We start from the raw sequence: 14,630 nt of genomic DNA on the forward strand, positions 1-14,630 counted from the left end.
TTTCATTCATTTGAATGTTACTGGGTAAGCCTTGTGAAGGCTTTTTGATTTCCCTAACTAACCATCCCAAACAGACCCTTCATCATATATTTTGATATCCGGATACATAATTATATCAATATTAAGCCTGAATGAGGCTTGTAATGGCTGGTTGAACACTTAGTATTTGCTCTTACTGAGCCTGGGAGTGGGAGGGGGCCATGGCTCTCTCTGTGAGGAGTGAGGAGCTACACCCCAGGGCAGCAGAATGTGTCTGGAGGGTTTACGAAAGATCATCCCAATCCCAGGACAGAGTGTGCGACAGGGAGTCAGGAACCCAGCCCAGGAGAGAAAGAAGCAGCAAAAGGGCAGTCCTCTGTTAACCAGCGCCCTTGAGTATCCTCTGTGGGCAGAGCACTGTGACAGGTACTAGGATCAAGATGGGGTCTTATTGCTGGGCTAATCCTTTTCTACGGTTCAGGAATCATTTCCCTAATTCCAGTTCCTGGGAATTTGTGATTGAGTGGAAAGGGCCTGGGGCCGATGAGCACGCAGGGTTGTTCTTGCCAACAGGTTGTGAATAGTTTTCAGTCCTTTCATTCTTAAGTAAAACCAGGGAAAGAGGGAAAGGTCAGCTAGACATGGCAACTTTGCTGTTGTACAGGTTTACAGGAGCTGGAGTCCTGTCTCTTGGTTCCTGGAGATACCCTCGTTCTTCCAGGCAAATTTTCATTGCCCTGCGATGCTGTTCTGATTGACGGAAGCTGTGTGGTGAATGAAGGCATGCTCACAGGTAGGCAGTTGTCACGGAGCTTCTTCTCTCCTTCCCAACATCTAGGCCAATTGTCAGCAAAGCAGATCAACATACGTGCATACTCACCTGCTTTATAGCAGGCTTATGCTAAGGTATTGAGATATTGGTGAGGGAGACTCAATATGTGCAAATAGGAAACATTTACCAATAAAAACATCAAGGCACAATAAATATGAAACTAGAAGAAAAAGCCTAATATAATATGTGATTAATTAATTGTCTGATGGGCAGGGTGAATAGAGTGCTTTGTGTTCCGAGTAGGGAGAGAGAGTGCTGTTCTGCACAATGTCTTCATAAATACGAGAGGGGTTTATACACCTGTCCAACAAAACGCAATCTAAAAATCACCAACTCTCACAATTGGCAGGGCGTAGAGATTTTATCCAGCTCTGCTCTCTATAGATGGAAACCTGAGCCCCATGTTTCACTGAGAAGGTGGTTGAGTTGAACCTTCTGGTAAAGGCAGTATACCAGTTTGGTTCTTTAGAATCATATTTCTAGATAATCTCACTGAGCAGAAAGCCAGTTTCCTAGTTATGGTTTAAAATATCCTTGTTCTAATTTGTACTTTGTAAAGTCCCCTTGAATTTGTGTAATTAGTAAGGCACAATTTGCAAAATACTCTTTAGGCAAAAAATAAAAAGAAAGCCCCCCCAAAACAAAAAACAGAACAACAACAACAAAAATGCAGGAACATCATAATGAGAGAAGAGACTATACAGCAACACAAAAATAGAAACTATTTGTCTTTTGTGCTTACAAAATTGTTGCATTTTTTTTGTTTCCAAATGGCTAAAGACAGGAAAACACACACACACACACACACACACACACACACACACACACACACACTTTAACATCACCTAAATGTAAAGGAAGTTATTATCTATTCCTAAATTGTTCAACACAAGCAGATTTCATGTTAAAAATGGGTCTGCTTAATTTAAAACTGAGACAAGAAAATGTAGTAAATATAAATATGTTCCGTATAATTGCCAACTACCCTTTTAATGTGCTGAAATCTAACTTCCTTATAATGATAGTGATGAGGATTTGCATACTGATCATATCTCCTATCCAGAGTGTTGCCATAGTACCCAATATGCAAACCTCAAGCCCAAGAAGAATTACCTTTCTCAGTGAAAGGCAGCAACTGTCGCCTATTTCCCAGCAGCCTGTCAGTAAAGCACGGTGTCTCTTAGTGGTGACAGAGTGTGGCCGAGAAGACCAGGGAGAACAGCCAGTGGTGTTTATGCCCTGGGTTTACTGACTCAGATGCACTGTTCTTATCTTGATTCTGAGGAAAACTCAGGGAGTTCCAGAGAAGTAGAAATGGGAAACTGTGCTGTCTTTCAACAAATGTACAAAATTGACCTAAAATGACCTTAAATGGTAAATGGCTTTTCATAGGGTCTGTTTCTAGGAAAATAAGGCCTTAATAACTTTGTCATCACCAGCATTAATATCTATGCAACCTAAGCACAGAAGAAAGTCTATTTTAGAGAGATAACATAAAACAGAAATATATCTACTTCTTTCTTGTTAATTCCTTCAAAAAGATCTAAGGACCACCATGCTCTAAATACTTTGTTACGCAGTCTCCATAGATCCTGCCACTCATGTACATATTCATATTTATGGAAAGGATACTGATGGAACAACCAGATTATGGTTAGATTCCTGAAACTGCAAACATTTTCCTAGAGCATTTGTCCATAAATGCGTCTTAAGTATATTTTCCCTATGTGCAAAATCAACCTTTGCATCTAGAGAAGTTTTCATTTATGTCAGAAGAAAAGTAGCAAATACTCCTAGCATCTCTGTAGCAATTTGAATTTTATAAATCACTTTTATATCTCATTTCATCGTGGCATAAACCAAATTTTTCTGCCATCCTTGGAAGCATGCAGCATGAAGTATCTGGTATAAATCAGACAGTTATCTGCATCCATTAGCAGGCCCTTCCGATCCTAGTCTGCTGCTTGACATTGCGCAAGGCATTTGGAAGGATTTGGTCTAGAGCAGCTCTGCTCTCTCTGGGGCCTCCGCTTCACTCTGGGCTTGGGAAACATCTCAAGCCTATCTACCTGGAAAAGGAGTCAGACCCAGGTGCATTTGGCACTCAGTTTACACAAACTTCTGGAATGTTTCCATACCCTACTTTGGTGCAGGCCCCTTCTCTCAGAGACATACAATATTGAAGTTTCCTTTGCATTTGCGTCCAACTCCCCGCCCAGGGATTTTTATTTAGCTACAAAAGTAGTAGAGGAAAGTCTTGGTGAACAGGAAAAGCTTTGCTCTGACTCTCAAGTAGTGTCTAAAATTCATGATTAAATTTATGAATGACTTTTGAAACCCAAAAGCCAGTTATCACCTTTCTGTCCTTTTTATGTTTTTTTGTCTGCTTCCTGAGGCAATGATTCCCTTCAACATCTAGCTCCTCACAAAGCAGTCAAGAGTAAAAAAGGAATACCATTGGCCAAATTCCATTAATATAATGAAATTTTCTCTTGGCATAAAAGCTAATTTTTTCTTAGTTCTTGTATGTATTGGGCACTGTGCCATCATTTTACGTATGTTATTTCATTTAATCCACAGCTGTGTAAGGTGGAGACTATAAGGCCCAGAGAGGGTAAATAATTTGCCTATGGTCACACAGTTTATAAGTGATGGAGCTGATATTTGGAGTCATTTGTTTATCCATCCATTCATTCATTCCACAAATGTTTATTAGCCCCTAGTAAGGAGCAGACACTCTGCTAAGTGCTGGGGATACAGCAGTAAACAAGGTAGGTAACATTTCTGCTCTCATGGAGGTGACATTTTAGTAGAGAGATGGAAAACATGAAAATAGGTAAGAGAGATAAATTTCTATCAATTTTAAGTTCTATGAAGAGAATAAAACACTTAAACCCAGGCATTGTGACCTTAGAGCCTATGCTTGGAATTACTGCCTCCTCATTATCTTAGGGATAATTGTGGAAGAGAAGGGAGATATTCAGTCAGCCACAATCCCCTTCCCTCTCCCTCTACTCAATGTATGTGTGGGAAGTATGCAGTGATTCAAGGTGGACACCCAGCACTTTCCCTAAGTGGTTATTTCACGTTTATATCCTGTCAGACAAGCTTATAATCAGGTCAGATCTTTTCTTCTCTTTCTGTTTTTCTTTCTTTCTCTCTGTTATCCCCTTCTCCTTTTCCCCCTTTTTTTCATTTATTTATGTGTTCATCCATTTATTCAGTAAAGGTTCAGAAATGCCCACTATGTGTCAGGCACTGTACTGTGTGCTGGAATCACCAAGACAAATGAGGAAACCGTCCCTGCCCTCAAGCATTTTATAGTCTAAGGATCCCAGAAATATAAACATACAAGAACGTGACTTTTCCAACACTGTCACCACATGGAGCATCTGGCTTATTGGGGACGAAGGAAAGAATCTCCCTTTTATAGCAGCCAGCATCTTCAGTTCCTGGAAGCCAACTGAACAGTTCATGATACATGTACTTGCTTCTGAAATCCTCTCCAGCCTACTTAAGACCTTCAAACTTTAGTAGGCGAATCCATTCTTTCTTGGGATTTCAAGAAAGGCCAAGCATAAGACTTCTTATTAATATGTGAATATGGTTAAAAGAGACTTGAAAAATCATCTCTGTGTAAAATCATCCGATTTGAACCTTATCTCTGGAACACTGACTCCAATGACTTCCATCTCTGGTGATTGAATAGCCAGCTGCCTGTTCTTGGTACTGTTGGTAGTATGTGCAGAAATATTCACTAACCTTGGTCTAATCATAGATTGTGGATTAATATTTTGTGATCCAAAAGCAGAAAAACATTTGAAATGATCTGTAAATCTGTGCTTTTAAAAAGACTGATTTCAAAACAATGTGGTATAGTGATTTGGAGACTTGCCAAAAGATCCTATCCCTTTTCCAAAGAAATTTGGAATGCAACTGATAAATCCACACAATGGATGGGTATCATAATTGTTTTAAAGAAAATGACTAAAGGATACTGCTTGGCTAAAGGAATTTAGCCAAGAATTTCCTGAAGAATATTTAAGACAACTAACACAAATTTTATAGCTTTTTGCATCTTAGGATGTAAAAAATGCACCATAGTAGAAAAGTAGTGTTGAAAAACCCATCATAGAACAACCTGGGCAATTGTTTTTATTCAATCCAGTCATTGAGCAAAAATATGCATTTTCAACCTATGACACACAAGTAGGGAAAATGAGGAATATAAAATGGTATACATATCAAAGTCCTTGCCCTCAGTTGTTAACTGAAGGAGAGATAGAACCTAAATTTATATAACTATAATCAACATAATAGTATTTTCAAATTAGAAATTATGAAATGTTATCTTGCTAATTGAACTTTCGCAAAAGACTGATGGAATTTTAAATTCATGCTAGTGCTTTTTAAAACTGGGAGCCAGGAAGTGTTATTAACATTTTTATTTTGTCTCTGAATTGTATCCTTTTTGAACTCTGAGCTAGTTTTCCTTGTATCTTAAATATCCTGTTTTATAGTCACCAGGGAAAGGAAAGGAACGCTTTGGCGAAGAATGGGAGTCAATAATAAGATGTGCAGGTGGCCTCGTGTAGGTGGAGTTTGGGTAGGAAATAAGGGCCAGTGATGCTCAAATTGTGATGGCTTTGACAATCTAATGAGAGTTTGAACTTTATCAGTAATGGTGATGGGAAAGCCTAAGGAGTTTGGAGAAAAGAATGAGATGATCAAAGGGGTCTTTGATAGAACTCATCTGGCAGTAGTGTGGGATAACTAAAAGGGCAGGGGGCTGGAGGGGAGAAACCAGTTAGGAAGTGTGAAATAATCGGAAAATTATATGTCTATGTCTATGTCTATATCTGTCCCTGGTTCCTGGCACAAAGCTCCTATACCCTTGTGATAATTTTCTAAGTGATAAGAGCAGTAGGATCATCTTTCGCTTTAATGAGGCGACTCTGGGTGGCTCCTGGATGGGGGGCTGGTCACCACAAAGACCACGCCATGATTGGAACCTTGGAATTTTCAGCCACAGGCTCTATCCTCCAGAGGGGAGAGGGGCTGGAAATGGAGTTGAAAGTTGACCATGCCTACGTGAGGAAACCTCCATGTAATCCCAATGGTACTGGGTTTGGAGAGCTTCCAGGTGGGTGAACACATCCACAAATAGGAGGGTGGTGTACCCCAACTCCCGAGCCGGGGACCCTCCCAGGCCTCGTCTTGTGTATCTCTTCACCCGGCTGTTCATCTGTATCCTTTATCATGTTCTTTAATACACCGGTACACAGTGTTTGCCTGAGTTCTGTGAGCTACTCTTGCAAATTAATCAAATTCAGGAAGTGGGGTACTGGTAACCTCAGATTTATTTATCAGAAGCATGGGTGACAATCTGGGCCTGCAGCTGGCATCTGAAGTGGGGTGGGAGCAGGCTTGTGGGACGGAGCCCTTAACCTGTGGGATCTGATGCTGTCTCTAGGTAGATAGTGTCCGAATTGAATTGAGTTAGATTGTAGGACAATCAGCTTGTGTTGAGAATTGCTTGTTGTGGGGTCAGAAGTGTTATGAATGTGGCAGTAGTGTGAGAGTAAAACAGAAACATAAGGGAAGGATTGGAGGCTTTTTCTAAGAGATCTAAGAGATCTCTTGGGAGATCAAGGAAGATTGTGGTTGAGATACTTATTAATAAAAAAGATTTATTAGTTCCACTGTAGCCTCAGATTATTCAGAGAATGTGCTTGCACTTCAAAGAGCTAAACAAATCACAGCTAATCCATTGTTAATGCAACCACGGTGAGTTAGGTAACGATCGCCAAAATGATGTCATTGGGACCTCGATGGAAGAGTCCAAGAACGACCCAGAGAGGCACACTCCCAAGAAAAAAGCAACAGGCCTCGGGGAATCACTCCATGAGAGAGCAGAGTCTGGGAAGAAGAGGAATCAGAGGTGATTGTGAGATTGTCAAACTGGGACTCAGCAAGAGAGTGGAACCATGAAGAAAGAGGAAAGTCAGGAGGAAGTTTAGGGATGAAACTATTGATGTGCATTTTAGACATGTTGAGTTGGAGAAGCTAGTGGGATGTCCAGGTTGGGATCAACGGCCCACAATTGGGAAATACCGAACAAGTGTCCAGGAGAGAGGAAAAGATGAAGACAGACATTGCCGATGTATCTCTGTAGAGGTGCTAATTAATGCGAGGAGAGCTGAGATCATCCAGAAACAGAGAGGTTGTCTTGTTATACTGATTTTTATCTTTCACTGCCAGCTCTGAAAGGATCACGATAGTTTGAAGATTTTATGAAAGCATCGTTTCTCATTCATTTGTATACTTTCAGAGCTGCTTACCTCTCCCTCACACTCAATGTCCGAGCATCCTCAACTTGCTTATCTAGTGCCCGGAGCATATCATGTTTGCTCCCACTTTGTCCAAGACTTCCCTCTTCTTCTCTTTAAGGTGGCTAGCCTTACTCTCCTTTCAAATTGTCATTTACTAATTGCCCAGAAAATCTTTCCTGATCCTCAATTTGGGTTAGATCTTCAGATCACCTGCTACGACTACCAAAATATGTACCCGATTGTATTTTATTAATTATTCGCTGCTATTTACTAGCCTGGCTCCCCAAGCTTTATGAGGGCAGGATTTCTGTCTGTCTTGTTCATTGATATAGTCCCAGTACCTAGAGCAATGCCTGGCACAGAATAAGCACTTAAAAACATATTTGTTGAATGAATGGATCGATGCATAGATAAAGGAGCGAATGAAAGGCAAATAATAACAACTACACACATGCTTGATTGTTCCTTCATTGCTTAGAATTGTGCTGGGCACAATTCGCCAGAGGAATAATTAAGTGACAACTCTTGTTGATAAAATGGGCTTTTTAAAAATTATAACAACAAACTGTGTAGGCCAGGTGTGGAAAAGAGGAAGATCTTAAATAAATATTTGAAATATAATCAAGTGTACCCCACTTTGCATCAGCAGCATCCCCAAAATCAGTCGTCTGACTCAAGGGATGGGCGTTATGACCAGATTAGCCGTGGTTTGTATGCTTTCTTGAAACTGTCAAGCACCAGCTCTGAATAAGCAACAAAATACAATCTTTTTTAGGAGAAAGCATACCTGTTACAAAGACACCATTGCCCCATACGGAGAATACCATGCCCTGGAAATCCCACAGTTTGGAGGACTATCGGAAACATGTCCTTTTCTGTGGAACAGAAGTGATCCAGGTCAAGCCCTCTGCACAGGGGCCAGTAAGAGCAGTGGTTTTGCAAACAGGTTAGTCAATTTCATTTTTTTAAAAATAAATTTAGCCCATGATTGAAAATGGGGGAGTTGGATTAGGGAAATTCTGTTTAGGATTCTGGAGTTTGTCACATTCTGGTTATAACAGCCATATTCAGTTCCAATCAGACTCTTATTCTAAATTGCCATCATTTCCAACTGAATGGTTCATTATTAAAACCTTTGTAGATAATGAAGAAAATACAGGGATAAAGTATGTTTTCATATATATAGGCTTCTTTTTTCTATACCTCCAGAAAAAACAGTTTCAATTACTGTCCTTGAAGACTTTTTCCTTTCAAAGAGTTGCTTGCTGCGCTGTTATTTCAAGGTCCTTGCTGAACACTTCCACTTGGATTCCCCACAGACACTTCAAAGTGAAGGCATCGAAAAGGGAACTCATCCTCCTCTATCGCTTCTTTCTGTTGACAACCTCACCATCTTGCTAGTGTTTTCATATCATCTAAACTCCTCACCTTGTCCCATACCAATAGGGCTCCCCAGTCTGTAAATTCTACAAATACCTTCTCCCTCTCCTTTATCCCCATGGTGGTATTTTCTCCAGGACTTCATCATCTCCTATCTAAACTATTACAACAGAAATATTCTTTTGACTATTCTTTTCAACTGTTGCCTCAAATACGTTTTCTTGTATTTTGTTCAACCTTTCTCTAACGATTCCTAAACATGTCACCAAGTCACATGTATAAAACATACCTTGAAGCAGTTTATGCATACTGTACACAAAAACTTTTCAAGATTGCCAAGATTAGTCCCAATCTTTCACATGACATTTCATAGCTAACGCCTTCCACGATCTGTCCCAGCTCTCATATGCACCCCTGGCCTGCGTTTCTGTCACCCCACACATTCACGGGCCTGAAACACACCCTGCACTTGCTTGTCTTTAGTCTATGATTCAATTGTTCTACCCGATTATTTTAAATTTAAAACATCAAGTTTTGTTTTATGTGTAAAGTACTCAGTGGGCAGAAGAACATCTCTCAGCCTACTGAGCAGCAGAAGCTAATGGAAACTGTCTGATCTGAGTTTATAAAATGGGAAGGCAACAGAGTAGAGGACACTCTCCTCCTTTTTTCCAAAGCCTGTAAAGCCATGCTTGAAAAGATCAGATGTTCATTAAGTAGTGGGATTAAGGCATGTTTTATACTTACAATACTGACTCATGTCTAGGATATATGGTAGTCAATCTTAGTTTTTGCCAGTAACTTAGACATTAATGAGTATCTACTAAGTGCTATACACTGAGGGTTAAAGAAAAAAAAAATGTGAAGTACTCCTTGTCTTTAAAGAAGATGGTGGTCTGGTGCACGAGACAGATGGATGGACAGCTAACTAAAACACACAGAAGTGATAGATGTCCTATGACCAAGAGTTACAGGGACTCCAAAGAATGGGGGAATTATTTTAGATACAAAGTATAGAAGTAGAATTCTAGAAACATTTATTTGATGAGGTGGCATTTTGAGCCAAGCTCAGTAGGATGGGAAGGATTTAACCAATCATAGCAGAGACCTGGAAAGACGTGCTCATTTTTTGTCTTCAAAAAACAAAGCAAGGATTGCACAGGGACTTCCTGGGACCAGTGAGCAGTTAAGAGATAAGTCTTGCAATGAATGGGGTAGATCAAGTTGAAGTGGACCTCAAATGCCATGCCTAAAAATTCAAACTTTATTCTGAAAAACAGGGGCTCTGGAAGGTTTCTGAGCATAAGAATGACATGATCAGAGGCATATATATTTAAGAAATTACTCAACTTGTGCCTTGCTTTTCACCTAATTTTTTATTATTTTCAGCACATATTTGCACTTTAAAGTCTTCTCTTAACAGCTCATCTTCTCTGGTCACCGCATCCCTCAGCTCCTTGGTCTTTTCCCCAAACCCACACGTGAGTGGGGAGCTGTGGTGTGAGCCACTGAAGCGCTGACTCCCAGAGCAAGAGAAACTGAGCAGGGCTAATGAATGCCATTTAGTGTTCCCAGCGACGTGTGAGAATAATAAATGTAAATACACTGTTAAGTCACAGCAATGTTGTTTTCATTCGATAATCAAATGATCCTCCTAACCAATCCTTAATTCAAAGCCAACCGTTTTTGGTTTGGGGGAAAGTGTATGAAAGGACCTTACTCCACCTGTGATTATCTTCACGTAGGTTACAATACAGCCAAAGGGGACTTGGTGAGATCCATCCTCTATCCCCGGCCTCTGAACTTCAAACTCTACAGTGATGCCTTCAAGTTCATAGTGTTCCTGGCCTGCCTCGGAGTTGTGGGTTTTTTCTATGCCCTTGGTGTATATATGTACCATGGAGTAAGTACTGGGGTTAAGGCTTTCTAATAGCTTGACCTAACTCAGATGGGTTGCAGAAGGTTACCTCTTAGTCCTATCCTTCTGTGAATCAATGCTGTCCAATGGAGCTTGCTTAGATGATGAATATATTCTGTACAGTATCTACACTGCCCAATTTGATAGCTCTTCACCATATGGGCTTATGAGCATTGATGTGTGGCTAGTGTAATTGAGGAAATGAATTATCAATTCTAATTCATTTTAATTATTTTTAATTAATTGAAATATTTCATTAATTTCAATTTAAATAGCCAAATGTTGTTAGTGAGAATTGTATTGGATGGCACAGCTATAAAAAGTTGCAAAGTTCACCCCCTCCTTTCACCACTTGCATGGGAATGAGAGATTACTATATGTGTGGCATTGGTGATACCCGAGCCCAAATAGCCTCAGAAGAAATACATGTTTCTTAAGCCTGACAGGATAGGATGATTTAGCTAATGAGATCAGTGAGCAGGAAGGCCATACTAATTTGAGTGAGCAAATGCAAAGGAAGAAATGCACACGGGTCTTCTGGAACCAGCAAGCAATTCAGAGATTAAGTCTAGCAAGGTAGAAATAGACCGCATTGAAAGGGTTCTTGAATGCCATGCCTAGAAGTTTGGATTATTTGAAAGTGTTGACGTGTTTGAGTGTGTACATCGTCCAGGGCATACCCAACATACCATCTAGTTAATGAGTTGCCCCTGTGTTTTATTAAGTTCTGAAATGAAATTAAATATCTACTTTTACAGAGCTTCATAATGCATGGACCTTCACTTTCTTTTAAGCTTCTGGGTGTCTGGTTTCATTTGGGTTTCTCTCTTAACAGTTGTGATGATTGGAGAAGGAAGAGTTGTCACAAATACCTCTGAGATCCTTTCTAGTCTTGAGAGTCTGATTCTATTGTGAACCATGCAGTCTCTTCTGTGAGACATGCTGGGATCTTAGCAGTGCGAGCTCATAGAGAAGAAGAAAAAAATGTGAATAGAAGGATCACAACATAGGTATGAAACTGGCAGTAGGTGACACACACATCAGTACATTCTGTGTGTTTGTGTGTTGGAGGGAGAAAGGGGTCAATATTGGTGGGCAAAGACACAGTGATGTGAATTTGTGGGCAATGTTCATGCTTACACCTCAGCTCCAAGTCTTCCAAACTGAAATAAGCCCCCAGGGAGCATGTCTAGGGCAGGTGAAGGCAGTGGGTGCCAAGACATATTGGACCAGTAAAATGGACCCTAAAAAGAGCTAGGCAGACTTTCAAAGCCAGTAGGGCTTGGATTTGAGGCAGTGTGCCACTTTCATCTGGGAAGCAGGAATGTTGAGCAGAGAAACAAGCAACAAACCCTCTCCTGTGGACCAGAAATTCCTGGAAGTGACTGGGAAGGAAGGTTTCCTGGGCAGAACTCAACCCAATATACACCAAAGCAGCAGTGTTACTTGCAGACCCCATCTTCTTGTGGTTCAAAACCTGCGGATCTGTTGGTTGCCTCTATCTGCACTGGCTCAGAATTAAACAGACCAGAGTCCTTAAGATCAAAACTCCTCTGTGGCTGTGGGTGGGAAAAGCAGGGAATGATGGATTTTTGTGATAAACTGAGATTGGTCCAAAGATGTATCGAGCAGCCTCTACTACTGAACTTGAATCTGTTTCCAGTACTCAGAAGAGGACTTTATGGCCAAAACTATGGTTAATTTCATAAAAAGCCTAGATAAGGTTACAGAGGGTAGAGTCATTAATATTTAGAGCACGTGAAAGGTAAAGCAAGCTTCCCTGTGATTTTACCTTGGCTTTGTCTTTATGAGTTCTGTGAATTTCTTTGGAGTTGCCTGGAATCCCGACTCCATGAGAACTGGCTTGATCATATAACACACTAGTCACACATTTGTGCCCTGGAGTCAGACAGACTACAGTTCAGATTCTCACCATTTAACTAGCATGTGGCCTTGGGGAAGTTTTTAATATTTTAAGCCTTGGTTTCCTCATCTGTTAAATGTAGAAAATAACAGTATCTCCATCATAAAGTTGTTGTGGGGAGTAACTGAATAATATATGTAGCCTAACACAGTGCCTGCTTCAATGTGTGTGTCCGGGGAGAGCAAGCTGTTTTTATTATTGGCTTCCCTATAGCGGGAAATATATGCTGAGATCTTAGCAGAACCTTGGTGATGGTTTTTATCAAGTTGCCATTCATTCAGTATGCCTGCTGAGCACCTCCTTTGTTTCAGAAACTGTGTTAGGCCTTCTATCTAGAGATGAATATGATGAATCCAAAGATGACTTTAAAAGTAAACAAGTCACATCTGTGTGCACGAGGACTTTGGAGACTAGAGGTGGAGAGAGATTTATAATCCAAGAGTCAAACCACTGTGATAAATGTTCCAGCTCAAGACTAGTCCCAGTGCTTTGGGAGTCCAGAGAATGTGTGGATGGGCAGAGAAGGGATGGGCACCCTGAATGGAAAGAATGCTAAGTGGAGAAACAGAGTCAGGAAAGGGCGTGGAGTAGGGAACATCCTTTGTTCTGCAGTGGGAGACAGTTTTTTCATTCCCGAGGGATGGCCAAGAGAACACTCAGCCCCACCAAGACAGCTGACTCACTATGCATATTCTGAGCTTCTAGAGCCCCTGTGGTGTTGTAGGGGGTGGTGCCAGGAAGGGTGCCAGCTTGCTATGCTGGGCTAACCTGCATGTCCCTGCCCTCCACAGGTTTCTACAAAAGTTACAGCGACCATGGCGCTGCTCCTCCTCACCGTGAGTGTCCCTCCCATACTGCCAGCCGCCCTGACCACAGGCATCGTGCATGCACAGAAGAGGCTGATGAAAAGGAAAATCTTCTGTATCTCCCCAGAGAGAATCAACATGTGCGGGCAAATAAACCTCATGTGCTTTGACAAAGTATGATCTCAACTTTGCAGGTTGGACGTTGATGATTTTTAAGGCACAGCAGTGCTGGGAAGGGCCTCAGAGGATGTTTAGTCCAGAGCCCTCATTTTACAGATGGGAACACAGAGGCCAGAGAAGGTCGCATAGTGAGCTAGTGTGAGGTCATGTTCTAGAAGCCTACTTTACTGAGGCCTAAGGAAGTGGGTTAGCCATAACATCATGAATTTCTTCCCTGTGACATTTAATATTTTTTGTTCCTGTTTTGGATTTTAAAACAATCTCTTATTATAATAACTTTGATGACTGGCTGGCTTTTTCTGGCAAAAAAATACGAGGAACATTTCAGTTTCCGGAAGTGCTGTGTCCTGAGCATAAGTGAACACATTCCTTTCTCCTCTGCTTCTTTTAAGGAAAGGGAGGGAGTGGACAATGACCCCTGTTTATGCATTCTGGCACACCTTTTTTCCTTTGCTCCCCAGGTTATTAGGACTCAGAAATAGGGAGGTTGTCTTGGTGTTTAGGGCCCTGGAAAAGTGGCAGAGTAGGAGTATGTTCAGATGGGGAGGATAGCTGCTGTGGGACAGTTCCTGAGATCCCTTCTTTCTCCTATGGGAGGGGGAGGGGGGCCTGGTGGAACTTCAGTGTCAGCTGTTTGCTGTTCAGATCCTGCCCTCAGCTCAGGCAGGCCAGTTTCACTGCTGTAATGCAATGAGTCTGGCTTGTTCCCTCCATGTCTTCAGCTCATTTGCATTTGAATAACCAATAAAGGCTTTGCCTTTTTAATTAACCCACATTGGTAGACAGCTTCATTAGTGAGATGTTTCTAGCTCTTAAGAAGTTCCTGGCCCAGCTGTGGAGACAATGATAATGCAGTGAGATGCATGCTTCATAGAAGATCAAAGCATCGAGGGGCAGTTACCTGCCACAGGTGGGAGGCCACCTTTGCGCTGTGGTTTTGGTTGTTAGACAGAATGGGCTCCAGGCTCAGAGGTGAGCAGCTCGGCAGCACGGAAGTGTGAGGGCCTGCAGCATGTGGGTAACAGGTTCTGTGGGGTGTGACTGGAATGTGGGCTGTCAGGAGGAACCCAATTGCTCAGGGCCTGAGGTACCAAGCTAAGGAGGGTTGTTCTTCAAGGAATATCTCACACAAGCATGTTAGCCCTCTATGAAGTCCAAATGAATGAATAAAATGAAGATTTCTTAATTCTTCAATCTGGAAATCGGTATGGGCTTTGGCCTTCCACATGCTTTGCTGAATTCATTTAACATTTGTCGTTTAGTAAAACACTCAAATGGC

The 14,630-nt window shown here is 41.4% G+C and overlaps 1 protein-coding gene across 2 annotated transcripts in view; it reads left to right on the forward strand.

Moving 5' to 3' along the window:
* Positions 1–14,630, forward strand: part of ATP13A5 (ATPase 13A5) — a 97,205-nt gene that overhangs the window by 37,069 nt on the left and 45,506 nt on the right. For both annotated transcript variants that reach the window (XM_081072774.1, XM_081072775.1), the window contains 4 exons: positions 644–772; positions 7,919–8,089; positions 10,269–10,426; positions 13,157–13,345. In XM_081072774.1, the coding sequence (XP_080928900.1) occupies positions 644–772; positions 7,919–8,089; positions 10,269–10,426; positions 13,157–13,345 (647 nt within the window). The remainder of the gene's footprint in view (positions 1–643; positions 773–7,918; positions 8,090–10,268; positions 10,427–13,156; positions 13,346–14,630) is intronic.

This window comes from Rhinolophus hipposideros, assembly GCF_964194185.1.
Source record: "Rhinolophus hipposideros genome assembly, chromosome: 2".
NCBI lineage: Eukaryota > Metazoa > Chordata > Mammalia > Chiroptera > Rhinolophidae > Rhinolophus > Rhinolophus hipposideros.